This window comes from Lepisosteus oculatus, chromosome 6 (genome assembly GCF_040954835.1).
Source record: "Lepisosteus oculatus isolate fLepOcu1 chromosome 6, fLepOcu1.hap2, whole genome shotgun sequence".
Classification (NCBI taxonomy): Eukaryota; Metazoa; Chordata; class Actinopteri; order Semionotiformes; family Lepisosteidae; genus Lepisosteus; species Lepisosteus oculatus.
This window is the reverse complement of record NC_090701.1, coordinates 59,710,787-59,733,658: the sequence shown is the minus strand read 5'-3', so window position 1 is coordinate 59,733,658 and position 22,872 is coordinate 59,710,787. Positions and strand designations below refer to the sequence as shown.

The following is a 22,872-nucleotide window of genomic DNA, read 5'->3' as shown; positions in this document are numbered from 1 at the left end:
TTCCCAAATCTTGGTGAAACCTACTTGGGGGAAAAAAAAACATCTTCCTCATGTATGTGTACTTAGGCTTTTGTTGAACGATTACCTGACCACCCAAGTATAACAGCTTTACACATTTTACACAATTATGAATTCTTTAATACAATACCAAAATGAAGAACTTAAGTCTTTCACATTAAGAAAGAAAGGTTGGTGCAGACAATATTATTAAATAAAAAATGCTCTAAACATAAGATTGTAAAAAATGTTTTAAAGAGATACTGTATATAAAAAGTTTGGGTTTATTTCAATGTACATTATATATTTTTCATGATTATATAATTTACAAACTAATGTTTAAAACAAGGAGCTAAACATCCAACAGACAGCATATCGTTTACAACCCTCACCAGGCATGCTCAACTCTGCTCAACTACAAAGTCCACTGCACTTACAACAAGGCTGGAATTAAGTTTTTAAGTAAATACAGCTCTCTGTACTACATCTTCACATTTATTGGACGCAGATCCTTACAAAACAATCATTTCATAACTAATAATCCAACGGACTATTCAGACACCAATTCAACTCTAAAAAGGTAAGTTTCAAAGGCTTCTATTTAAACCTGTTTAAGGTATCATACAATATGAACACAAGCTTGACAGACATTTATATTTTCTTCAAATCTTTTAATACAGTCACCTCTCGTAAGCAGATTACTAGATGCATAAAATATGTACTGCAGATTTACTATAAATATCACACCAGTGTTACCCTTTAATACACGTATCCAGGGCAAAGCTAAACATAAAGCAGAAAATGTTTCAAGACTTCAGATCATGGTGTTGTGTCATTTATAGCATGCAATATGTATCCTGCACTTTTAAAACACCTACTTAGTAGCCATCAAGTACTATAAGAAATGCCTACCCTAAACTCGGATCCAAAAGAGCCAAAACAAATTTATTACAACTTAGCAAATACCTCGGTTTAGTGTTGTTGATATCCCGCGTCTCTCTGTTATCTTACCAGCTTCTGTTCATTACTGTTCGAATTCTCAGAACGGTGCAGCTCCCTTGAGTGAGCGTGTATGCGAGTGAAGATCTCCCGGCTAATTGCCAACCTCAGCAGAAAAAAAATCCCCATCCCTGTCTCGCGCCTTACAGTGGATTACAGTGATGTTTCCTTCCCAAGGGCACAATCCTGTGTAGGACAGGTGTGCATGTAGCTACAGTAGAAATAAACAACTGAACCGGCAAGCATTCTGGCAACAGAAACAGAACACAGAGCTTATTTTATCACTTAACACATTTGTTACATCATATAGCTTATTGCAGGCTACAGTATGCATAAAACTACTACATAAAAAGGTGAAAAAATTGCCAAATTCTTTATTATAATAAAGACTTTACGATCCACATCTCTGGAAGCAACACCTAGTACATTATAGCACCGGAAAAAAGGAGCATTGTAAACTCCAGAGGTCGTATTGAAAATGTATCACGTTACAGTATGCAAGATTATAGATGAGTGACTTTTGAGTGTCAAAATTTTTATCTGGTAATACTGGGGGCTATTAGGTCTGCAATAGACTGCTGACATAAAAAAAGGGGCAAGTACAATCATAATTGCTTCAAAGGGCAGAGGCAATACATAAAAAAGGAAATAAAGGATTTTGCCCATGGATAAGTACTGTAGTACATATGATTTCTACTGACTTTAGTTATAGCAAAGCTATTATAGAAAATTATTTAGTGGGAAATTTAAATATAGAACCATTATTGTTAAACACTTTAATGACAAGAGGATTTGCTTCACTTCCATTACAACTGAGAAAATAATACGGTTCAGTATGTTTCAGACCAGGGGATGCACAAAGCAGAAGAGTCAAACCAGAAACCAAACTCCCAGAAATACTTTTTTCTAGTTTTTCTTTTAAAAAAATTACCACATGGCAGAGACATATTGCTATATTTACAGCAAAATTAACAACAGGTAAATACTCCACACAACAAAATGCACCCTAGCAGAGATCTTGTCCACGAACTACAAGACCATTACATGCTACTTACCATACAACCAGCTTAAGAGTAATCATTGTTGCTTAACGTATTATGTACTGAAACAAAAAGGTGTGCTGGCTTTAAAAATACCAACAGAACAAATTATATTCTTAATAAGCCTCATTTCACTACATTAAATACAATGACGTTTTTTTCATTTTATGGTATGCATTGAAAAATACAAATCTGACATGTTTTGAGTTGAGCACAATCTCATGATCCTAATTCTTGTTAATACAATTATTTAAAAACTATTTTAGCTCAGTTCCATTCAGCTCCAGAAGCAAGATGAAGCATGATGTACACCAGTTAAAGGTTATTTTTAAGTATTAGATATGAAAACCACACAAGCACTCAGATACATTAAAATGAAAATGCTTAGTATGAATAGAAGGGCTAAGTATTAAAAACACATTACTATAGTAATTAAAATCTATTCAAGTTAAGGTGTTAATAGAATACCCAAAATACACACACTGTAAAAGCAATTGAACACATGGACATGTGTAACAGGTATCTGTACAGTATATCGTGTTGGACTTGAAATGTAAATGATAAGGCACTAAATGGTACAGAAATACAAACCCCCTCCTGCTTGGAGAACAATGCGAGGCAGTCTCTCAGGGCTGAGCAGGTCTCCGAGGAAAGCTCAGACAGCTCCTTCACATTCTGCAGCACTGGAGGCAGCAATCCTGGTGCAAGACAGAGGACCAGTTTCAAACCTTGACATTCAGGTTTAAAACATTCTGACCCGACATGAAACAACTGGGGATGACTTCGACAAACGGGCTCCTTCAAAAGGAAAAACACAAATCATTACACAGAAAGAAAAAAAAGCAAGCCATTTTTGCCCATCTCAGAGTTTAAGAATGAAGAACATTTTCCTCTTAGATTTGTCAGTACTCTGTGCTCCATCTTTGTTCCCCAAGTCTTGGCAACATCCCCAGTCCCAGCAGAACAATAATATACTTCTCCACCACCAAGCCTCACAGGAAGAATGATGCACTATGGGATTTTGTCAGATGTAACACTGCATTTAGACCACAAAATGTCCAATTTTGTCTTGTCAGACCACAAAATCTTTTGCCATGTTTGCATTACCCTATGTAGGATTTTTTTCAGTTCCATGAAAGTCTCCTTTGTGAAGCAACTGGGATATTGCTGACCCATGGACATTTTCTCCCATGTCAGCCACTCAACTCTGTTACAGAGTCACTGCTGGCCTGTTGATCTGTTTGTAGTGATCGCCTGATCAACAGAATTACTACACGTCTTCACTTCTTAATGACTGATTTCTCAATGCTCAATGAGATATTAAGAGTTATTTGAAATGTTTAGCACCCTTCTCCTGATCTGTTCCTTTATGCAACTACAGTACATCCCAGAGTACCCCACATTCACTTGACCGACTGAGGGACCTTATTGACAGGTGTATTTAATATATAGATACAGATAATAGATACTTTTATGCACCAAAGTTAATTTAAGTTCGCCATAGGAAAGGGTTTGAATACATATGCAATCATGACTTTTGTGTTTTTTTTATATTATTAATTCACTTTTTTTTTTTACCTTGAATGTATGGTGTAGGTTGTGTATACAACATTTATTAATTGCTTATTCAATGTGTCCTGACAGTAAGATTTAAAACAACAAAATTAGATAATTGTGCAAGCTTTTGAATACTTTTGCCAATGCACTGTACTTGAAATGAAATTAGTTGGTGAGATTAGGCGAGTTAACGTAAAGCATCAAATAATTTTATAGTAATGACCTTTGAATTTGAGAAAACTGCCAATTGTTTTATCATTTAATTGTATAGTGAAAAGGTCTGCTGGCTCAGCACAATATATAAAGTCATACTGTATATAACAAAATATGGAAACTTATGTCAAAGACAAGAAATATAATTTAACTAACCAAGTGTGTTCAGTATAAACCCATTAACTTTTATAGTACAGATTGGCAAGTTAACTTTGTTACAATTAGTGTCAAAACAACCCAACTCCATATTCACTCATGAAGTAGAATGTTTATTTTAATTTTTTACCTCAAAACAATCAAAAAGCAACAACCATCTAAACATAAGGATATTCTAACCAAGCCTACACTAAATTTTAAATTCTTGCAGTACACATAGCATTTTAATTAAAACAGTTCTTTACATATGTTAGTCACAAATATCACTGTCAGTTATTTTCAACAGACAGATCATATGAGCTAATCGGCATTTCCAAAAATAACTTTTAAGCCGTTAAGTCTGTAACAGTGTTATCCTATTGATTTATCATTTCTGTTCAGAAACTAACCGCCAGTGAGTGGTCTCTGACAAGCGAGACCTTTGCCTGATAATATTCTGTATCAAACGGGTGACAGTGTTAAAAGCCTTTTCCCTGACCTGGGAATACAGAAAGTGAAAGTATTATTACACTGCACACTTATAAAACTGATCTTTGACACACCTCTTAAAGATTTCCAGATTCTATGACATACATGTTTATATCATGGGTTCACAACTCATCTGAATACAATAGACACACTTGTCAGTAAATCTCTTCTAACGCAATGTGTGATCCACTGAAGTCAGTCTGCACTTAAAGATCTCTTAATCAGCAAAATGGTTTTTGACCAATATTATATGTATTGCTGTAATTTTGCCAATATACATCACTGCTTTTCATATGAGGGAGGTTATGATTGCACAGTATACACAAAATAAAGTGTTTGAGAGAATCTTTTTCTTTTCTTTCGTCGCACAGACACACAAGTCTAATGTCCAGGGGAAAAATGGATGTTGAAGATTCCAACAGCCTGCAACAAGGGTACTCAAACAACCAGGTCCCAGTATTTTAGATTAATTTATTTCTCTGTTTAGAATCATTTGCAGGTATACTGAGTTATTGAAAATGTACTATCCTACATCTGAAAGTGTTCTGCTAATAAAGAAAATTCAAATCACAATACCCGATTCCTTGAGGTCACCATTTAAATCTACCTAAAAAAAACTTCTAATGCTAGATTGAACCAAAATAAAAAAACAAAGTTCTTAAGGCATAGAATCACACAGGAAGGAAACATAAAATATCTGCAACACATCCAAATTAGACATAGATTTTAGTATAAAAATGAAGGATTTTTAAATTTGAGACTGGCTACTCCCCTTCTCCAAAAGCCACTTTAAGACTATTGCCCATCAGGAAAACACTTTAAGAATATACTACCTTTCTGATCATGAGTGCAAACCTGCAGACTTCATAAGGGATATTTAAGAACAGCAGGAGAGGAAAAGTCTCACCTTGAGCCACCTTGTCATTTTTCACCATGGCAAGAAAATTAGACACTGCCGTCTCGAGCTTCTGTTGGCAAACTTGAGCTTTCTGCGATGGAAGAAACACAAACACTCGCTGAGAGACAAAAAACTGGTGAAAATAAGTTGCTGTCACAAACAACTGATAAACCACGCTAACTAAAACTCTGAAGTGACACAGAACATTACAGAAAAAAACACTTCACCTAAGTGCTCCCAGAAGAACAATTTGTACTACTTAGGTTTAAACCTTACTTGCATGTCACTTTTACTCGTGAAGCCATTTTTTGCGTCAAAATGAAAGGAGGATTCCAGCCTGTTTGGTAGTTGTTTGGTAATTGATCCACTCAATCCATCCTGCCATTCATTAAAAGTATGGACGGAACACTTGCTTGTTTCCTTATACCTTAGGGTATGAGCTATCTTACACACTGCCTGTAGTGGGCTTGCACAAGGGCTAAAAATTCAATGTGCATGGTGATTGCAGGTTACCTCGTGTGTAAAGAGAATTGCACATAGTTTCAGATTCCAGGTCCTCTCAGCTAGAGAGTCACCTACCTGCAGAGAGTCACTCAGCTCCCTCACAGACACCCCATCCTCCTCATCCTCTTCACTGCCCTGCTCTTGGGAACAGTAGTGAGTGCTGTAGGCTGCATGCTCCTCAATCGTGTCCAGCCATTTCTTCAAACAGACAGCAGCAGTCACTAGCTAACTCATAGAAAATGCACTTTTTGTCACAGTTAAATTTTTACTGACAAAGTGTTAAATAACTTATACACATGGTGTAACATGGGGAAATGTTCAGTGAGGAGGCGGAGCCCTGGGTTAAGGGTGACGCGTTGCCTTAGTGACCGCAGCTGTCCTGGCTGATTAAGGACAATACGCAGTTGTGGGGCCCTTTAAGACACACGGAGCTCCTCCCCAGAAGGATGAGCAGACCCCTGCAAGGGGAGACCCTTCCAGCCACAACCCCAGAGGAGGATTGTGACGAGAGCGTCAAGACTACTTTTTTGCTTAATTTTCTTTTCTTTTTCTTTTCTCCCATCTCGCCTTGAATTTTTCCTCCCCTGTCCTGCTGTCAGGATTCAGGGCAGGAGGAGTTCTCTTTAGTTTTCTCCCAGTCTGGACCCTGCTTAATAAGGACAGTCCAGCTGCTGTTCCAAGTGGTGAATTATTCTTTTTCCTGTTTTTGTTGCTTTCTTTTCTCCCCAGTTTTTTTTCGCTAGTCTCACACCGGAGCCTCCGCCCGCTCAGACGGGGCATCGACTCTTACTGCTGTTTGCTGTGACTCCTCCTACTGCCGCTCTGCTACAGACAGTATATGCGTTTATCCTGTAGGTGTTTTAATTTAGGGGGAATAACACAAAGTGAAATCTTATTTATATGGAATTATTTAGTTTTGCAGATGGTTTTCCTGAAGTTTACTTCAGATAAAATTCCATACTTTATGCCTTCCAATGATTTGATAGTACATAAACCCTATCAAAATTAAGAAGAGTAATTGAAAACAAAGAAGTGTCTTTGCGCTGTCAAAATGTACATAGAATACACAGCTTAACTCACTTTTATTGTCACTTCATTTTTCGGATGAACTTTGAAGAGATGAATACTGTCATCAAAACATTTGATGGAAAAGTGGCTGTTGTCTTTCGCTTTGACCTTAAATAACAAAACATGAAAAACAATGTAAAAGTAATTTCTATACTAGTCGTTCTCTATATGTACGGTAGCTGTCAATCCACAACTAAGCAGAAATTGCTATGATAGCCAGCCTACCGTGCAATGAGCTTGAGTTAAGGACTTGGATCCCTGACGCCGATTATTAGATGCTGCATCTGACCTGAAGGACAAAAAACAAATCGGATATTTGAACATACATGTGATAGTAAAAGAAGCAGAATTACTGTTGTAAAGCTGAAGAAAATGTTCACTTACTGCTTAGCATACCAGGATAGGACACCATCTTGGAGCACCACCCAGTAGGACCTCCATCCAAAAAAACGAGAACTCTGAGCAAGAGACGCAGAAACTAATCACTTGCTCACATATCTTTCTCTGAAAATGTATTCCAGCATTCAAAAGAAAAAACACTATTCTGTTCCAAAGCAAAATTCAAAGTATCTACATAAAGAGAGCTTTCTTCGGGTTACCTAAAGAATATGAGAACTTGCAATATAAAATTCCTAAACACAGTTTGCTACACTTTATACATTTGCACAGCTGAGTTAATAAAACAATTACCTTCCAAAGAGGTCCCTCAAATGATGGCACATTTCGATTCAAACCCTTAAAGAAAAAAGGAAAAAGAGGTAAAGATCTGGAAAAAGACTTCGCTAATAATGGTAAGCAGTCTTGTATTAGAAGTCTTATACAATACTTAATACCGTTATTAACACACAAGGGTATGTCAATAACACAATAACACAAGCCAAAAAGAAGAAAAAAAAACAGGTCTATCTTGTACACATCAAAAATAAAGAATAAAGAATGCATGAATTCAAGAATTCAAGAGAAATCAAGATGAGTTATTTCATTAATTCATTGATAACTATACACATAACTCAGTTCTAATGAGGTAAAAAAAATCTTGATTTGCACATTAAATTTTGAAATTCCCCAGAGCTTGCCAAATACTAGTAGTAAGTTTGGTAAAGTTGAATAATAAGTCCATAAACTAAAAAGGTCACAACCATTAGAGAATCACTAGTTTTAACAGAAGTTTTACAGTTTATTTTACCCTTAATAAATACTAACCTTCAGATAATTGCCTTCAAGAATCTGTTTAATCTCAGCACTGTTAACAAGGTCAAACGCAGTCTGATCTGGTAATGGGAGAAGAGAGAAGGCCATTCCTTCAGATCAGTCAAACGACATCAGCTAATTGTATTAAATTAAAATTGAAGTACAGTATGAGTCATTCTTTCATTACCAAACTGCACAATGTCCACATAACTTAATGAAATGTTCAACTGCCGCAAAAAAGGCAAGCATAGACATTAATAATACATATTAAAAATTACAGAAATCAGACACTTTACCATTAATCTTTAAATATTTAGATACAAAGCTTATATGTATACATAAGTTATTATAATCTTAGACTGAAAACTAGCCTGTGGCAGAATTCATTCACCCTTAGACAAGATGGCTCACTAGAAACAGGACAGTACAAGAGGCATTACAGAGATCTGCCAGGTCTTTTAACCAACTCTGGAACAGCCTCACAGACAGCCACTAAAACACACCAACACCATGAATACAGTACATACATTCTTACTCATAAAGGGCCCCCATGTGTGAATGTGGAATGATCCACCACCCATAATTAATTCATTAGCTAATTATAACCCAGTGTATCTATTAGCAAGTAATCGATTCCTTGAGGACCTCTACTGCCAGGTCAGCTGTTAAACAAACCCCTTAAAGACCAGCCTGCCACATACATTGAAAGCAGGTCCCATGGATCTTAAATCATTCTCCTGCATTGGCAGTTAAATAAACATCTGAAAACCTTCGATGACACAATACTTGTACTTGACTGTTAAATATTCTAGAGCTACTGTTCTATTTCCAAATTCTATAAGCAGTTTAAATAAACAACTGAGTTTGAAGAAATGTATGCAGGAATTAAAGTACCTGTTGATACTAGCCAGTGTGTAAAAACTATACAGTTAATAACACAAGTTTTATTTAATGAAACAAAAAACACTTGATTTTCAGTTTTCTGAGGAAATATTCATTCGAGTGTGATAAAATGGTATATTGGAAAATTTGTTCATATTCCTCTGCATTTTTATACAATTTTGATAATTATATGAATCCCACTTGCACTTTTAATATAGCCATTTTAAACAAATCTGATATTTTTATAGTCTTCAGGTCAAGCAGTGCTTTTATACTTTATAATGAAATTGCACAAGTAATTTAGATATAACAGCAGGGAGCATAGAACACAGGTCTATTACTACACTGCAAACGATTCTGGTACAATAACAGTAGGAGCAGAAAGCTGAACAAATTGCTGAAGCTGTCATTTATTGTTATTTCAACTGAACCTTATGTTATATTATATTTAATCATGAAATCCCTTTGCTTTGGGAAAAGGATTACATCAATGAGGATAATTAAATCCATATACTACAGAAATTGAGCAGACAGCATCAAGTCGTGTATTCATATCTCTGTTAGGATGCTGTAGCAACTTTGAGCCAGCAGCTTCATTTCTCCAGGAAATGTCCTGCTTTACAAATGGTTATATCTGATTAAAGAATTAAAAAAAAAAATCAGACACTTATTTGGCCTGCAGCCATATCACTCTCCAACTCACATCTGGCAACCCACTGAAGCTCAGCAGGTGCGAGCCTGGTCAGTACCTGGATGAGAGACCTCCTGGAAAAAACTAAGGTTGCTGCTGGAAGAGGTGTTAGTGGAGCCAGCAGGGGGCGCTCACCCTGTGGTCCATGTGGGTCCTAATTCCCCAGTATAGTGACGGGTACACAATACTGTAAACAGGCGCCGTCCTATATAAGTGTAAGCATTTATTATTATTTCTAACCAAGGAAGTAGATGTAGTTACTTTGTGAAACTTTGTGCTACATACACTCTCCAAGAACTGATTTTAAAACAGCTGACTTTTAACTCACCATTTTGATTCTTGATGTTGGGGCTTGCTCCACTCTTCAGCAGTTTGATGGCACACTGTTTCTGGCCTCGGTAGACAGCGCAGTGCAGTGGGGTGTTTCCCAGCAGGTCTGAGCAATTGATGTCAGGCGGCTTTTTCCTGTTGAGCTGCAAAAATGAAAAACGAAAGACCGAAATTAAAAGGCTTTAACAATTGCAATAAAAACAATTTTCCTAAAAGATCAGCCTGTTGAAGGACATGCAGCCATCCTACATTAATGCAGCTTGATCATTTCATTTTCACAGGACCTATAATGTAATATTCCATGTAATAGGCCAATGACTGTAAGGTCATTGTTAAAATAAGTTTTTTTTAATGCAACTCTAAAGGATTCTGAGTATTATTCAATTTTTGTTTTTAACAGTAGGATAGTCTTCAATGTTGGCAAATACAGATTCTTATTAGTATGATGTTGGGTTATTCAATACTTCAACACAGCAAAATTTTCCTTTCTGTTCTGTATTCTCCTTCGCTTCTTGCATTTCCTGCATAGCTATAGTAGGACAAATGTCTAACCATTTACACAGATCAACCACATCAAAATAAAATATCCCATATACTGTATATGGTTTCAGTGTTACGGTATGAGAAAAAAAATGCTTTGTGGCTGTGATTCACAGAACACAGATAGTTTAAAAACAGTGCACAATGGAACACACCTGCAGTCACTAAGAAGTATTTACAATTGGGAAAAAAACACAAAGATCAACAAGTAAAATTAAGGGAACCATATTTTTTCTATAATTATGATCAAGGCAAAAGGGTTTAACTACAAAAGATCTGCAAACTGCGCATATATTTACATTGTAAATGTTTAAATTCTACTTTCCCACACAACTACATTCTATTCTGTGTTTGAAACAGAGATAACAAACTGCACATCAGTGGTTTTAAAAGGATTAAAAGCAAACCCAGTGCAGTGCCCCCAAGTTAAGATGAACAACCTTACCAGTTCAGTAAGTGTGGTGGAATTGCCCTCCCTGGCAGCTTCTAAAAGCAGTTCTTCTTGTTTCCTCTCTTCGGTCCTCTCTGCAGCTGTTAAAGGATCTGACGTTAATAAAGGCTATTTGCTCTGTCTGCCCGTTCAGTAGTTAGGAGCTAATTCATCCAAGAACATCTTTAAGCCTTTTCTTGAAAAAGCCGGGGTATTGGCTGGGTAGCTTGTTACACCTCCTGTACACCTATTTGGGTAAAGAAGTGCACAAGGTACCCAGCAATGCTGGATAATAAAACGTTGGGGTAATTACACAAAAAAATCATAACCAACTAGAGTACATCATTACTTCCTTAAACACAGATCATATCTTATCTATATAAACTTAATACTTAATGCCATGATCGTGCCAAAAGTTACACAACCTGTGTTCTACATTACTATAACTTTCCATCTTTGATGATATGTTCTTATATGTACAAAGCTTTGGAGCTTTTATTTTTTAAAATATGTTAAATTGTAGTATTCACTGTACCTTCTAACATGTTTCTGATCTCTACATCTTTAGTGACATCTCTTGGAGTTTGTGCTGTTCCATTGAGGACTGTAGCACAAGCATTATACTGTAACAGCAACATAACGACTTCCTAAAAAATAAAGAAATGGAACAATAAGTAAAAGAAATCCAACACCCTTTTAATGAACCCATATACTGCAGGCAAGAAATATCATTTTCATGACATTTTTTGTCTGGACTTTTTGTCTGGACAGAGGAACTCAGTTTGTTAATTTAATCTTTTGTTAAAATATTCATTTTAAGAATGGGGCACACATCGTTTGCAATTCAACAAAATGGAACACCACTGGCAGGGAGAGAATAGTAAGACACACAGCTACATAAATGGGTACAAATGTCATGTGGCTTTGGATGAAAGCATCACACAGAATCAACACACCTACCTTTCTCCCAGTGAAGGCCGCTCGATGCAGTGGAGTGTCCCCCATGTTATTTAACACATCTACATCCGCACCAGCCTGCACAGGTTAAATATATACATTTAACTGAGAGAGAAGGAGCTCCATTTCATTTACTAGAAGTCTGGAATAGGTGAAAAACTGAAGACTCTTACCTTTAGTAGTTCTTCCACAACATCTTTGTGTCCAAAATAACATGCAAGGTGAAGAGGTGTCCATCCTAAATTAGACTTGCTCTTCCCTGCCAGAGACAGAGATCCCAGACACCCACTAATTAATATCCCATGCTAACATTATATACTGTATATAATTTGCAAAACTAAGAGTAGTCCAGACCTAACCTTACGTGCACCCTAAGTAGTGGACTAAGCTTACTGAAAATTAACAGACACAGCATTTTAAAGAGGTAATGGAGCTAAAGACCTCCAAGGGACAATCTGTTTTCTAAAACTGATGCACAATTGCGAGAACCATTTCAATAAAATCAAACAGTAATGAGGAAAGCAATATTCTATCATACATGAGCTTTGTGCAATGTTTCTGTCCCTAAAGAGGAGGTGTTCTGAATTTTTTTAAGATGGTGGAAAACACCCACCACATCTTGCTTCTTCAGCTCCAGAGGGATGAGAGAGAGGGTTATGTTAGACCCTTCTACTGATACACTAAACTACACATCCTGGACCACTATTCACCTCTTAGCTTGAATTTTATTACCTTGCTCAAGTGTCTTGCACAGAGAGTCTGCCTAACTACACAAAGAAAAAAGCTCAATCTGTGTGGCTAGGAGGGGTGACACGATGGCACAGTGGACAATATTGCAGGTTCGCAGCACTGGGGCCCTGGGGCGCTGTCTGTGTGGAGTTTGTATGCTCTCCCTGTGCTCATGTGAATTTCCTCGAGCGCTCCGGTTTCCTCCCACAGTCCAAAGGCATAATGGCCGTTAATTGTTTCTGGGAAAAATAGTCCTGGTTTGAATAATAATAATAATTAATAATAATTGCTAACACTTATATAGCGCTTTTCTGGACACTCCACTCAAAGCGCTTTACAGGTAATGGGGTCTCCCCTCCACCACCACCAATGTGTGCGTCTGTGTCTGTCCTGCGATGGACTGCCTTGCACCCTTTGCTTGCCGGGATAGGCTCCAGCTCCCCACAGCCCTGAATTGTATTAAGCATTTAGAAAACGGATGGATGTGTGGTTATGTACGGTTTACACCAATTTCTAGCCCATGACAACTGACCTCTGAAGCTAACCCAGTGCCTCACGTAAGCCTCAGAGACATACTTCTAATTGGCACGTAGTCGAATAAATCCCAAGCCTCCAACCTGTCCTGGACCTGACCAAATTCGTGGCTCTCTATGGTGGAGCTAATGAGTGAGCTGCATGGATCTCTTCCTTGTCTCCCTGGGCTAGAAAAATGATACAAGATCCATACTGGTGTAATGAGAATACCACCCCAGTACACAACAATGTATACATCACATATACACATGAACCTGCTCCAAGTTAACACAATGATCATGCCTGAATACCTTTGCAGTTAATGTTCATGTCTGTTTCTCCTTGTTTCTTGGATTCCAAAACCTTTCGAATTCCTTCATGGTTTCCATTTCGGGCATCGTGAAGAAACTGATCCTCTGGGTTCACTTCCATCTTTAGCAGTACAGTACAAGCAGAACCAACAGTTAGAATAAAAAGAAGTCAGGGTAGGAAAAACAAGGACCTCGCTGCGCAAATTATTTCATAGTGAGAATGGGCTGTGAACCAACAGATATGAACAGCCAGGCTAGTCCATACAACATGAAAGCACTCTGCTCTCTTGAGCAGAGAATTGGCCTTTTGCCTTAAGCTACAGTAGGTACTACCAATTCTCCTATTTTCCTAGTGTGGTATACAGTTCCAGAATAAACAGGTGCTCTTTTCAGACAAACACAAACTTTCTTGTGCCACAGCTCTATAGCCGTCCAAGAACAACACGTGCACGTGCATACATGGCAGTTTTAATTCTCACACATTCTACACTCCTACACTGCAAAACTTTTTTACTGTGAATGGGTCTCTGTTAAATGCTATTAGCCTTCTCATTTAGCAGACTTTCAGCTGCAGGCTCACAAGTTTGAACATAAGTCATTGCCATGCTTTCATATTACATGATTATTAAACACCGGTGCAAAGCAACTGAGAGCAGTGCTTGTGAGTAAGACATGGCAATTTATAAACCCTGAGTGTTTGGAGGTGGTGACAGTTTGAAATGAACACCTGTTAGGAAGAAAAACCTATCCACTACGGTCATTAATTCTTAGGCAAAAATAAGGGTATAGAAATATTTCAGACCAAAACACTGAACAGGTCTTGGGCTGCATCAGGCCAAAAAAATAAAAAGTTTAAATTTCGATATCGTAGCTATTGAAGTGTATGAGATAATGGGCAGAGTTGATCAAATTACCAGGTTATTTTTTACTACTGTATTGAATTTGTAAGCTTTCATATCATTATATTTACTGCATAGTTATTTCTAAAAGTATTGATTTTGCACACGTACCAATCATCATTATTTCACTGGCAAGCCCAGAACACCGAGCATGTCAGAGAGTGTCATCTCCTATTACTCTTTTTCCCCAAATACTGTTACAACCCAGTGGACCTAAGAGGCAGCAACAGGATCCCAGGAGAGACTCTGCTGTAACCTTGGTCAAGGGATTTCAACTCAGTCATTCCTGTACAATTCCCACCTGTATACTGTAAATGCATGCAAATGTTGTTCATTGAGATAAAAGTATCACCAAAATACATAAATAATTAAGTTCAGATCATACAAGTTTATTTACTTTGTGAGCAGAACTAACAAATAGTAATCACCCTTTTTGGCATTTTCACAATTCTTCAATACAAGTGATTATTATAGCGCTTTTTGCTTTAAAGGTAATGCTTCAGTAATGCTTCTGAACAAAGATTTAAAGAGCAGTCACCTTGCTTGTAATATTTCCAGTGAATAACTGATGTATTTTTCAACATGAGGATTTATTGGTCACTACTTTAGTGAATTAACATTCTTTGGTGAAACATTCTTCAAACACAAGGGACTGTCTTTAAAAACTAATATCTGTTTTTTAATCATCTCATTTTGAAAACACCATCACTGCAAAATGTTAGACGACTCTATGATGGAACATGTGGTATGCTTAAAAGTACAAAACAAAACATAGTTCTCTTTTATAGATAATGTTTTATATCTATAATACAAAATAAATCATCTATAGCCTTAATGATTAAAAATATGGAAATAAAATGCTCTGTTCAGGTCAAGTAGAAGTTTGTTCCACTTACACATGGCTTCCCTCTAGTGGCTCAATTCAATATCGTGTATGTGCGAAGAGTAAAAATTACATCTTCACATTCCAAATAGACTTGAAGCATATCCATTGTTAGTTAAACCTGCTGATTCAATTCCAGGCAAAGTCAGGTTCACTATATTATTTATGTTTTCCACAGGCCAATAATATATATATTTTTCAGTATTTTACAGCAACAATTTCTAAATATCCTACAATAAAGGGTATGTGTATTTCTTCTGTTGTGTTTTAAGACCCCATAATGTATAAGAACACTTCCTATGGGAAGACGTTATAAAGACATAATCTGGCAATTTACATAAAAGAAACAAGCCACCTTTACATGCATTTTTATTTGCTTTGCATTGCCTAAATAAATGGTTCAACAAAAGCATACTTCTTTAGAGTTAGTTGAGTTGAGTAAGTTTCCTGAAAATAGTCATGTTTCTTTAAAAATAATAATAGAAATAATGAAAACGTCCTGGTAGTTAAAACCTTTGTCACATGATTCTGTTTTTGAAACAAGTGAAACAAACTTACAGTGTGGATTTACAAAAAAAACACAAGCAATATAGATACAGATAATGTATAAGGAGTCATGAAATGAGAACTTGACAAAAAATATTCAGTATTCAGGTCTTAAGATACAATGGTAAACGTGTATATACTGTATAACAGTTTCAAAAGCACACCTGTCTGCCTCAGGGATGCCAGATATGGTTACGTATTCATATTGATGTTATTAAAGGATTAGACTTTCCCAGTTTGAAACTGGGAGGGCCTGGGTTCTTACAAATCTACTAACCCTACTATTATGTTAGAAAAAGACACAGGCCATAAATCTAATTCTAAACCTATTTTACAAATGACATCGAAAAATGCGAAGTTAAATACATTTATACATTAAAAACATGTTTAGCTTGCCATAGTTTTTCTCTGTAACTGCAATCTGCTCTTAACAAAATTATTTGCACAAAAGTGACAAAGAGAGGGTGTAGAGGGACTTCTTTCACCAGCAGGTCAACTCACGCAATTTATTTTGAGAGAATATGGGTTATACTGTATATCATAAAGCACTTCTAATGGGACGTGGCATACTGTACATATTTCGCTATTTAAGTAATGAGTACTCCGGTAATGCATTAACAAACAACAACAATAATTATAACAAAGAGTTCATTTACGTCGCTGCGTTTTTAAAATTACTTTTTAAACTCACTCTTTAAATTCATTTAATCCCTCGAGAACTAAAATACAGTTTTACTTACCTTTAATTAGAATCAGATCCCTTTGTCATCTCAGACAGTTTTATGGGATACGAAAAATACGGCGGTTTTACGAACACGGGATTTCCTATCTCGCCTTTCAAAAGTGCTAGTGTTTCAGCGTAATAGTTGGTGATCACAAGCTTCACGACTGCAAGATTAGCATGTTGATCAAGTTCACTGTGGACGTAGAAAGGGAAGTTTCTCCGTATGTGAGTCAGCATGTGATTGAACCCAAAATGTTTGACTCTTCCTGTTTACAAAACACTCACTCTTTAAGGCAAAACGTCTAATAACGAATCCTCTCCACACACACCAAAAAAATCGATTTAAGTTCAAGCATTTAAACAGTACGTCTTTTAAATTTAGTGGACAACAAAGAACCTTGCAATTTCGTTTACTCAGTGAAAACGTCAGCGATTTCCTTGAGCAACACTGTGAGTGAAAAGCAAGAATTATTAGGCATCAGCTGATGTTTTAAGGGGGCAGGCAGGCTGAAGCGCCTGCACACCTGAGACAGGTGAAGCGTGTCTTCCCTGGCAGTTTGAAACTTGTGCGAGCAGTGTGTTTTTGTAACAAGACCTTTCAGAAATACCTCTCTCAGTCACTTTATTAGCACATATGCATAATAAATGCAATAATCGATCAACAGGAACTTGGGAGTTATGCGTTCGTCCTATAAACAACATATGAAAGCACTAATCCGTGATAAGGACAGATGCTAAATCGTCTGCAAAATACATTTTCAATGTATCAAATACTGCCGAAAAACAGCTTGAACTACTGAAGCTCAATATAACAGTTTGCATTAGCTGCTTTTTAAAAAAATATATATTTTCGAAGTGATGCGGTCCTAACTATCCAAAATTCCTCAATTTAAATATTTGTCACTAGGGTCTTTTCTATTTCCGGGTTAACGCGTTGTCCAGAATGCCCCGGAAGTAGAAAATAAAAATAGGTTTCCGATTCTTTGCAGCTGCAGCTTAGACCAGTCTGTCTGTGTGTAACTTTAGTGAGGTAGTGGAGTAGTTGCAGAAAGTGAGCATCTGGTCTAAGTTCACACCTGAGAGGGTGATTGAACACTTTTGTTTACACACCTCGACACCCTGTCAGTCTTGTTGCCTGAATTGCTGCTTTCAGTTTCCAGAGCAACTGGAGAAAACATGAATGAATGGCTGCTTCTGCAGTTAATGTAGGGGACGATCTCCAGGCTCAAGTACGTGTCCAGGAAAAAAAAATCACAATTTTGAATTTTGAATCACATGGATAAACAAGTCGTTTTTAATCTCTGTGTTACGTGTTTTCTATAAATCAAAAGGGCAATGTGAAATAAGTATTTTGCAGAACTGTTTTAGTAGTACTTAGTTCTCGGTGGTGTTGTGTTGCAGACTGTTGCACACTGTTTTTCAAAAACCGTGATGTTTCAAAATTCAATATAAAAACTGTCTCTTCTCCCTAGATTTTCTGATGAATTAAAAATGAAATCGAGAATAAATGCCGTAACGCTCTGGATTTGAGAAAGATACACTGATGTGTAAACAGAAACCTGGTTTAGATTTGATGCTATTCGAATTAAACCACCACACTAATGAGGCAAGAGAGACACTGAGTCTGTATTTGGTTTTACCAACAGATCGACGAGATTGAAGCACTTTCCTCAATATATGGAGACGACTGGTGTGTTATTGATGAAGCCTCGAGAATTTTCTGTATAAAAATCTCAGATAATCAAGAACACCCAAAATGGACACTATGCTTGCAGGTAAGGGCTGTTTCTAAGTCAGAGGCATGTGTAGCACCCAGTTCTGAAGTATGTTCCAGTAATCACTCATAAGAAGAACATAACAAAAGTTACAAACAAGAGGAAACCATTTGGGTCTTTTAGTGTGTCTGGTATGGTTTCGTTAGTAACTAATTGATCCCTGGATCTCATGCAACTGTTTCCTGAAAAAAGCTAGGGTATCCTCTTCAAAAACTCGACTGTTCCTCCTTTTTTCCAGAACCCCAGAGCACTGTGTGTCAGTGTGTCATGGTCTCAATTCTGAATGCACTGGCACATACTTTTCCTTGTGTCCTCTGGATCAAGTTGATTCTGAAGAGGTTCACTGGGCTGACTTCGTCAGTGTCTTTAAAGGTTTTGAATAGTCGAATTAGGTCTCTTACTCTGTTCAAGACTAAAAGGTTTAGTTTTTTGTTGCCTGTCAACACATACACTGTACAAACACATAAAATGTACATACTGTATGATGGACATGTAAATGGACATGTAGTCAGCGCAGGTCATTACTGGCTGTGTGCTACCAAACACCCAGGATATCTACTCAGCTAGATGTCTTAAGAAGGCCAGGTCCATTCTCAAGGACCCCAGTCATCCCAGTCACAAACTGTTTTCTCTCCTACCATCTGGTTAACAGTATCGAAGCATTCGGTCAAAGTCCAACAGACTACGGAACTGCTTCTACCTCCAGGCAATAAGACTGCTAAACAGCCAACCTGCAGCTCCTTCAGCAGATCACCTGTAATGGCTACATGGACATACAGTTTTCATTGTATTCAGCATACTGAACTACTTGGACATAATATATTGCATACACCATGGATACATAGCAGCTCTTTTCATATTGAGTTTTATTCAATTTCTATTACATTATTATCTATTATTATGTAACCTTATTTTCAAAACCTTAATTTTGTGATTTTTGTGATTCTTGTGATTTTTGTGAGCTCACAGAAAAGACATTTCATTGCCAGCAACTACTGCTGCATTCTGTATTGTTGTGCATTTGATAAATAAACTTCGATTTGATTTTAAACATCTTTGGAGCTGTCACCAGGTGACAGGTGGTGCTGCACTGAAGATGGACTATTTACATGTAGTGACCATTCCATGAATAATGGAATTTACAGGTCATAGGCCACAGGTCATAAGCAGAACTACCAAGAAGGGCAAGCAAAATTATACTTCAACATCAAACGGGCTACTTCAGCTCCATAGGTAATGGTTATCTCTACTGTAAGTCATTGGGACAAGTTTTTAAATGGTTTCAATTAAGAGGATTTTGATTTAGCAAAATGTTAGGTGGAAAAAAAGCTAAAAGAAGAACATTTTTCTTCTGTGCCGCATGCCTGGCAGAGTCCGAGCTTGGAATCGACAAGGAGAAGGTTTTTATTTTCCAAATCCCTATGGCCCCCCTCATTTTGAAATTCCCATTTTCATCTGGACTCCCCTTACTGAGACTTCATTTTTATTTTCATTTGAGTTACAGAATTTCTGCAGATCAAACCATGTTCTTTTGAAAACAAGGAGGGTTATGATGCAAGAAAGTATCTACGCAAATTGACTTTTCCTGTGTTTTTTTTATAAAAGCCTTACTGAGGGTGTTTGTAGCAGTAGTGACTTTGTGTATCTTCAAAGAGCTTTATAAGCACATTCATGTCCTATTTAAATATGAAGATTAATTAATTATGAGAATGCACGCTGGCTTCAATATGCCTTTAAGCCATCCCGAGCACATAGATGAAAGGAAGATATAACAAAATTATCAACTGCTGTGAGATGATTTCAGTCTTTCGACATTTACATTTATATATGCTTTTCACTTTTACTCAGGTTGTTCTTCCTCCAGAGTATCCAACTGCTGCACCTCCTATGTATCAGCTGAAGTAAGTATTAATAATAAATAAGAGTAACTGGTTGAATTTGTATACCACTTTTCATCTCAAAGGTTGCCAAATGCTTCATGTAGAGGGTGAGTCTCACTTCCTCCACCACTGCAGTGCAGTGCACCCCTCGGCTGCCATTCAGCACCAGCTGCCCCACTGCACTGCAGATCTGTGATCTGTGAGACTGTGTAAGAGCAGTGTCACGTAAACTGGACACCAGGGTTAACTTCCCTGCTTTTGCATCCCAGTGTCAAGGGATCTTTAGTGGCCAAGTGGCACAGTGCCTCCTACTGGACACTGTCACCACATTGGCTTATTGTCTTGGAAATTCTAGTTTGGGATGAGGGGCTGCCTTCTGTACAAGAACAACATTTTCATATGATTTAATAAGGAAGGTTCCTCACATGCTTAAAGGTTAAGGAAAGAAGCACAACAAGCTTTCCTCAGGTGTGAGGGACAAAAGGAAAGCTGCAAATTTCTGACGAGACACGAGAACGAGTGTTGAAACTCAGAGAAAACAGGAGAGAACTGGCAATAGACAGAATTTAGAAGGAGATTAGTCTGTCTTTGAGATAAGGGGGAAGATGTGATCCAATTTTAAGAATAATTTTAGTTTTGGATGTCTTTCTGCAATAGGAGTTAAGAAATGCCTATGTGAGAACGCAGACAGAGATATCAGTGTGATCAATGGGGTTAGAGATGAAATGGGGAACTATGGGTTTGGAGTGATCTTTGACTGTCCTAACTCTGATACGTTCCCTGAAGCGGTCTCCCAGTCTCCTTCCTGTAAAAAGCTAGACATTTTCTGCCAGAGATGCAGTAAATGAGGTTTTGGAAATACACTACTGTATGTCATCAGAGTGATCCGGACTTGTCCAGAGGGGTCTTGAATGAATTCGGTGTTAGATATGTACTTGCAGGTGATACAGCGAGCTCTGTTGCAGGGGAAAATGCCTGGTGTGGATGATTGCTGTGGGCGTTCAAGGGAGCCCACAACACTGTAAACAAATGAATAAGGAGATCTAATATTTCTGTATTCCTTAACCTTAATCCCATGTCTTTGAAGCCAAAACAACATAAAAGCTACACTTCAGATGTAGGCTGTTAAATTATGCCATGGTATTCCTGAAGTATTTTTTATCCACTAAGTGCAGTCTTTTCACAGGGCTAAGTGACTTTATCCCTACACTGGGTAAAGTGTCTTTTTGAACTGCTTTCCTTTCACCATTGTTTAGACATGCTAGCTTGTCATGCAAGGCACACACTTCTGAACTGCTCCTGCAGCTTTCAGAAAGTGGAGGCTTCTTAGTCATCTTTGCAAACAATTGTCTGAATAACTGCTATTTGAAAACAGCTTATTTCAAATCTATTTGTTTTGCAGCGCTCCTTGGCTCAGAGGACCTGAGAGAATGGAGCTTTCGAACAGCCTAGAAGAACTATATGCGTAAGTCAAGCAGTGCTGATATACCAGAATGCTGGCTTCAAAAATTATATCTAGCATGTAATTCACTCTTCAGATGTGGTGTGGTCTTTTTTGTTTTCTTCTGTGACAGTTGTTGATGAGTATGCAGTCCTAGTGAGTTACAAGCAGATCTTATGCGTTTTTCTGAAGGTTGTGCAGTTGTGCTCATTGACAGTTAGTTTTGTAGGCTCTCACAACCCGCTTTTTCAGCTGGTCACATACAGTATCAGACAGATGAACTTTGTAAGTCTTCATACAACATATTTTTGTTTAAAAAACAAAAATATGTTCAAAATTATTTTTGTTTAAAAACCAAAAATGCATTCTTTGTGCAATACAAAGGGCTATTCTGTTTCCCATTCTTTGAAAAATGACATGTTACACAGTTTTCCTTTGTAGTTTATGTATTGTTTAGTTGAGTGTAGTGTAAATTGCTGTTTTTTTCCACTGCATTATAAGTCAACATTACCATCAGGTTAGAGTACTGCAAAAATTCTTCTCAAATCATTTTTTTGGGGGGAAAGTTACATAAAGTTGTGACCGTGCATCTGTGTTTTCATGAGACATGAAAATATAAATTGAATTTGATTGTCAGAAATCCATGGCCAAGATTATTTGTTGGCCTTTTGTACAGATTAGTTAAATTGACTTCATTCTCTCTTCATCATTGCTGAGACACTTCAATTGATTCTTTTCTTTCATGTTTCTAACAGAGAGAACCTTGGGGAGAGCATCCTTTATCTGTGGGTGGAGAGAATCAGGGAATTCCTTGTGGAAAAATCACATTCTGCTGACTCAGGTACATTAAAAACCTTTAACTCTACGCAGTTAAACATTCTGATTACTTCACTGTTCCCTGAAGATTAGACTCTGAGGACCACACTTCAAATAACGCTTTATTTTGCAAAGCTGCAGAGATGTAATTACCACTGAGATAATCTGAATAAAGTTTATAAACTAATAAGTTATAAAACACCATTTAACGAAAACATATGTTTTTCTTAATGAATCAGAAATTGAATGATCAGATGTAATCTTGACTCCTTTTTACGCTGTTACCACCAAGGCTGCACACTTAAATTTAATGTTTTTTATGTTCCATTATTTACATTGTAAATAAGTGCATCATAATTTGTCATTCATAATGTATTCTGTATAACTAGTGTAGCCCTTCTAGTACTTCTAGAGGAAAAAAAGCACTATTTTTC

General features: G+C 37.2%; 2 protein-coding genes and 1 long non-coding RNA gene across 6 annotated transcripts in view; 2 read left to right on the top strand and 1 right to left on the bottom strand.

Moving 5' to 3' along the window:
* The window catches only part of osbpl1a (oxysterol binding protein-like 1A), a 53,265-nt gene extending 36,032 nt beyond the window's left edge, over positions 1–17,233 (bottom strand). Inside the window, exons 1-15 of one of the 2 annotated variants that reach the window (XM_006634049.3) lie at positions 16,543–17,233; positions 13,475–13,595; positions 12,095–12,180; positions 11,925–11,999; positions 11,500–11,611; positions 10,980–11,065; positions 9,993–10,137; positions 8,104–8,171; positions 7,591–7,635; positions 7,285–7,358; positions 7,126–7,189; positions 6,913–7,008; positions 5,908–6,030; positions 5,338–5,419; positions 2,628–2,734 (exon numbers count right to left, since the gene is read on the bottom strand). In XM_006634049.3, coding sequence (XP_006634112.2) covers positions 2,628–2,734; positions 5,338–5,419; positions 5,908–6,030; positions 6,913–7,008; positions 7,126–7,189; positions 7,285–7,358; positions 7,591–7,635; positions 8,104–8,171; positions 9,993–10,137; positions 10,980–11,065; positions 11,500–11,611; positions 11,925–11,999; positions 12,095–12,180; positions 13,475–13,595 — 1,284 coding nt within the window. In that variant the 5' untranslated portion in view covers positions 16,543–17,233. The remainder of the gene's footprint in view (positions 1–2,627; positions 2,735–5,337; positions 5,420–5,907; positions 6,031–6,912; positions 7,009–7,125; positions 7,190–7,284; positions 7,359–7,590; positions 7,636–8,103; positions 8,172–9,992; positions 10,138–10,979; positions 11,066–11,499; positions 11,612–11,924; positions 12,000–12,094; positions 12,181–13,474; positions 13,596–16,542) is intronic. The other variant, XM_015353841.2, reaches the window with a different exon arrangement.
* LOC107078153 (uncharacterized) lies at positions 490–5,010 on the top strand. Its single transcript, XR_001479142.2, has 2 exons — positions 490–577; positions 4,802–5,010. It is a non-coding gene; the product is annotated as an uncharacterized lncRNA (long non-coding RNA).
* A 247-nt stretch (positions 17,234–17,480) lies between the features above and the next one.
* Positions 17,481–22,872, top strand: part of impact (impact RWD domain protein) — a 69,125-nt gene continuing 63,733 nt past the window's right edge. Inside the window, exons 1-5 of one of the 3 annotated variants that reach the window (XM_015353850.2) lie at positions 17,481–17,755; positions 18,173–18,301; positions 20,150–20,202; positions 21,584–21,646; positions 22,378–22,463. In XM_015353850.2, the coding sequence (XP_015209336.1) occupies positions 17,711–17,755; positions 18,173–18,301; positions 20,150–20,202; positions 21,584–21,646; positions 22,378–22,463 (376 nt within the window). In that variant the 5' untranslated portion in view covers positions 17,481–17,710. The remainder of the gene's footprint in view (positions 17,756–18,172; positions 18,302–20,149; positions 20,203–21,583; positions 21,647–22,377; positions 22,464–22,872) is intronic. The other 2 variants (XM_015353849.2, XM_015353851.2) reach the window with 2 other exon arrangements.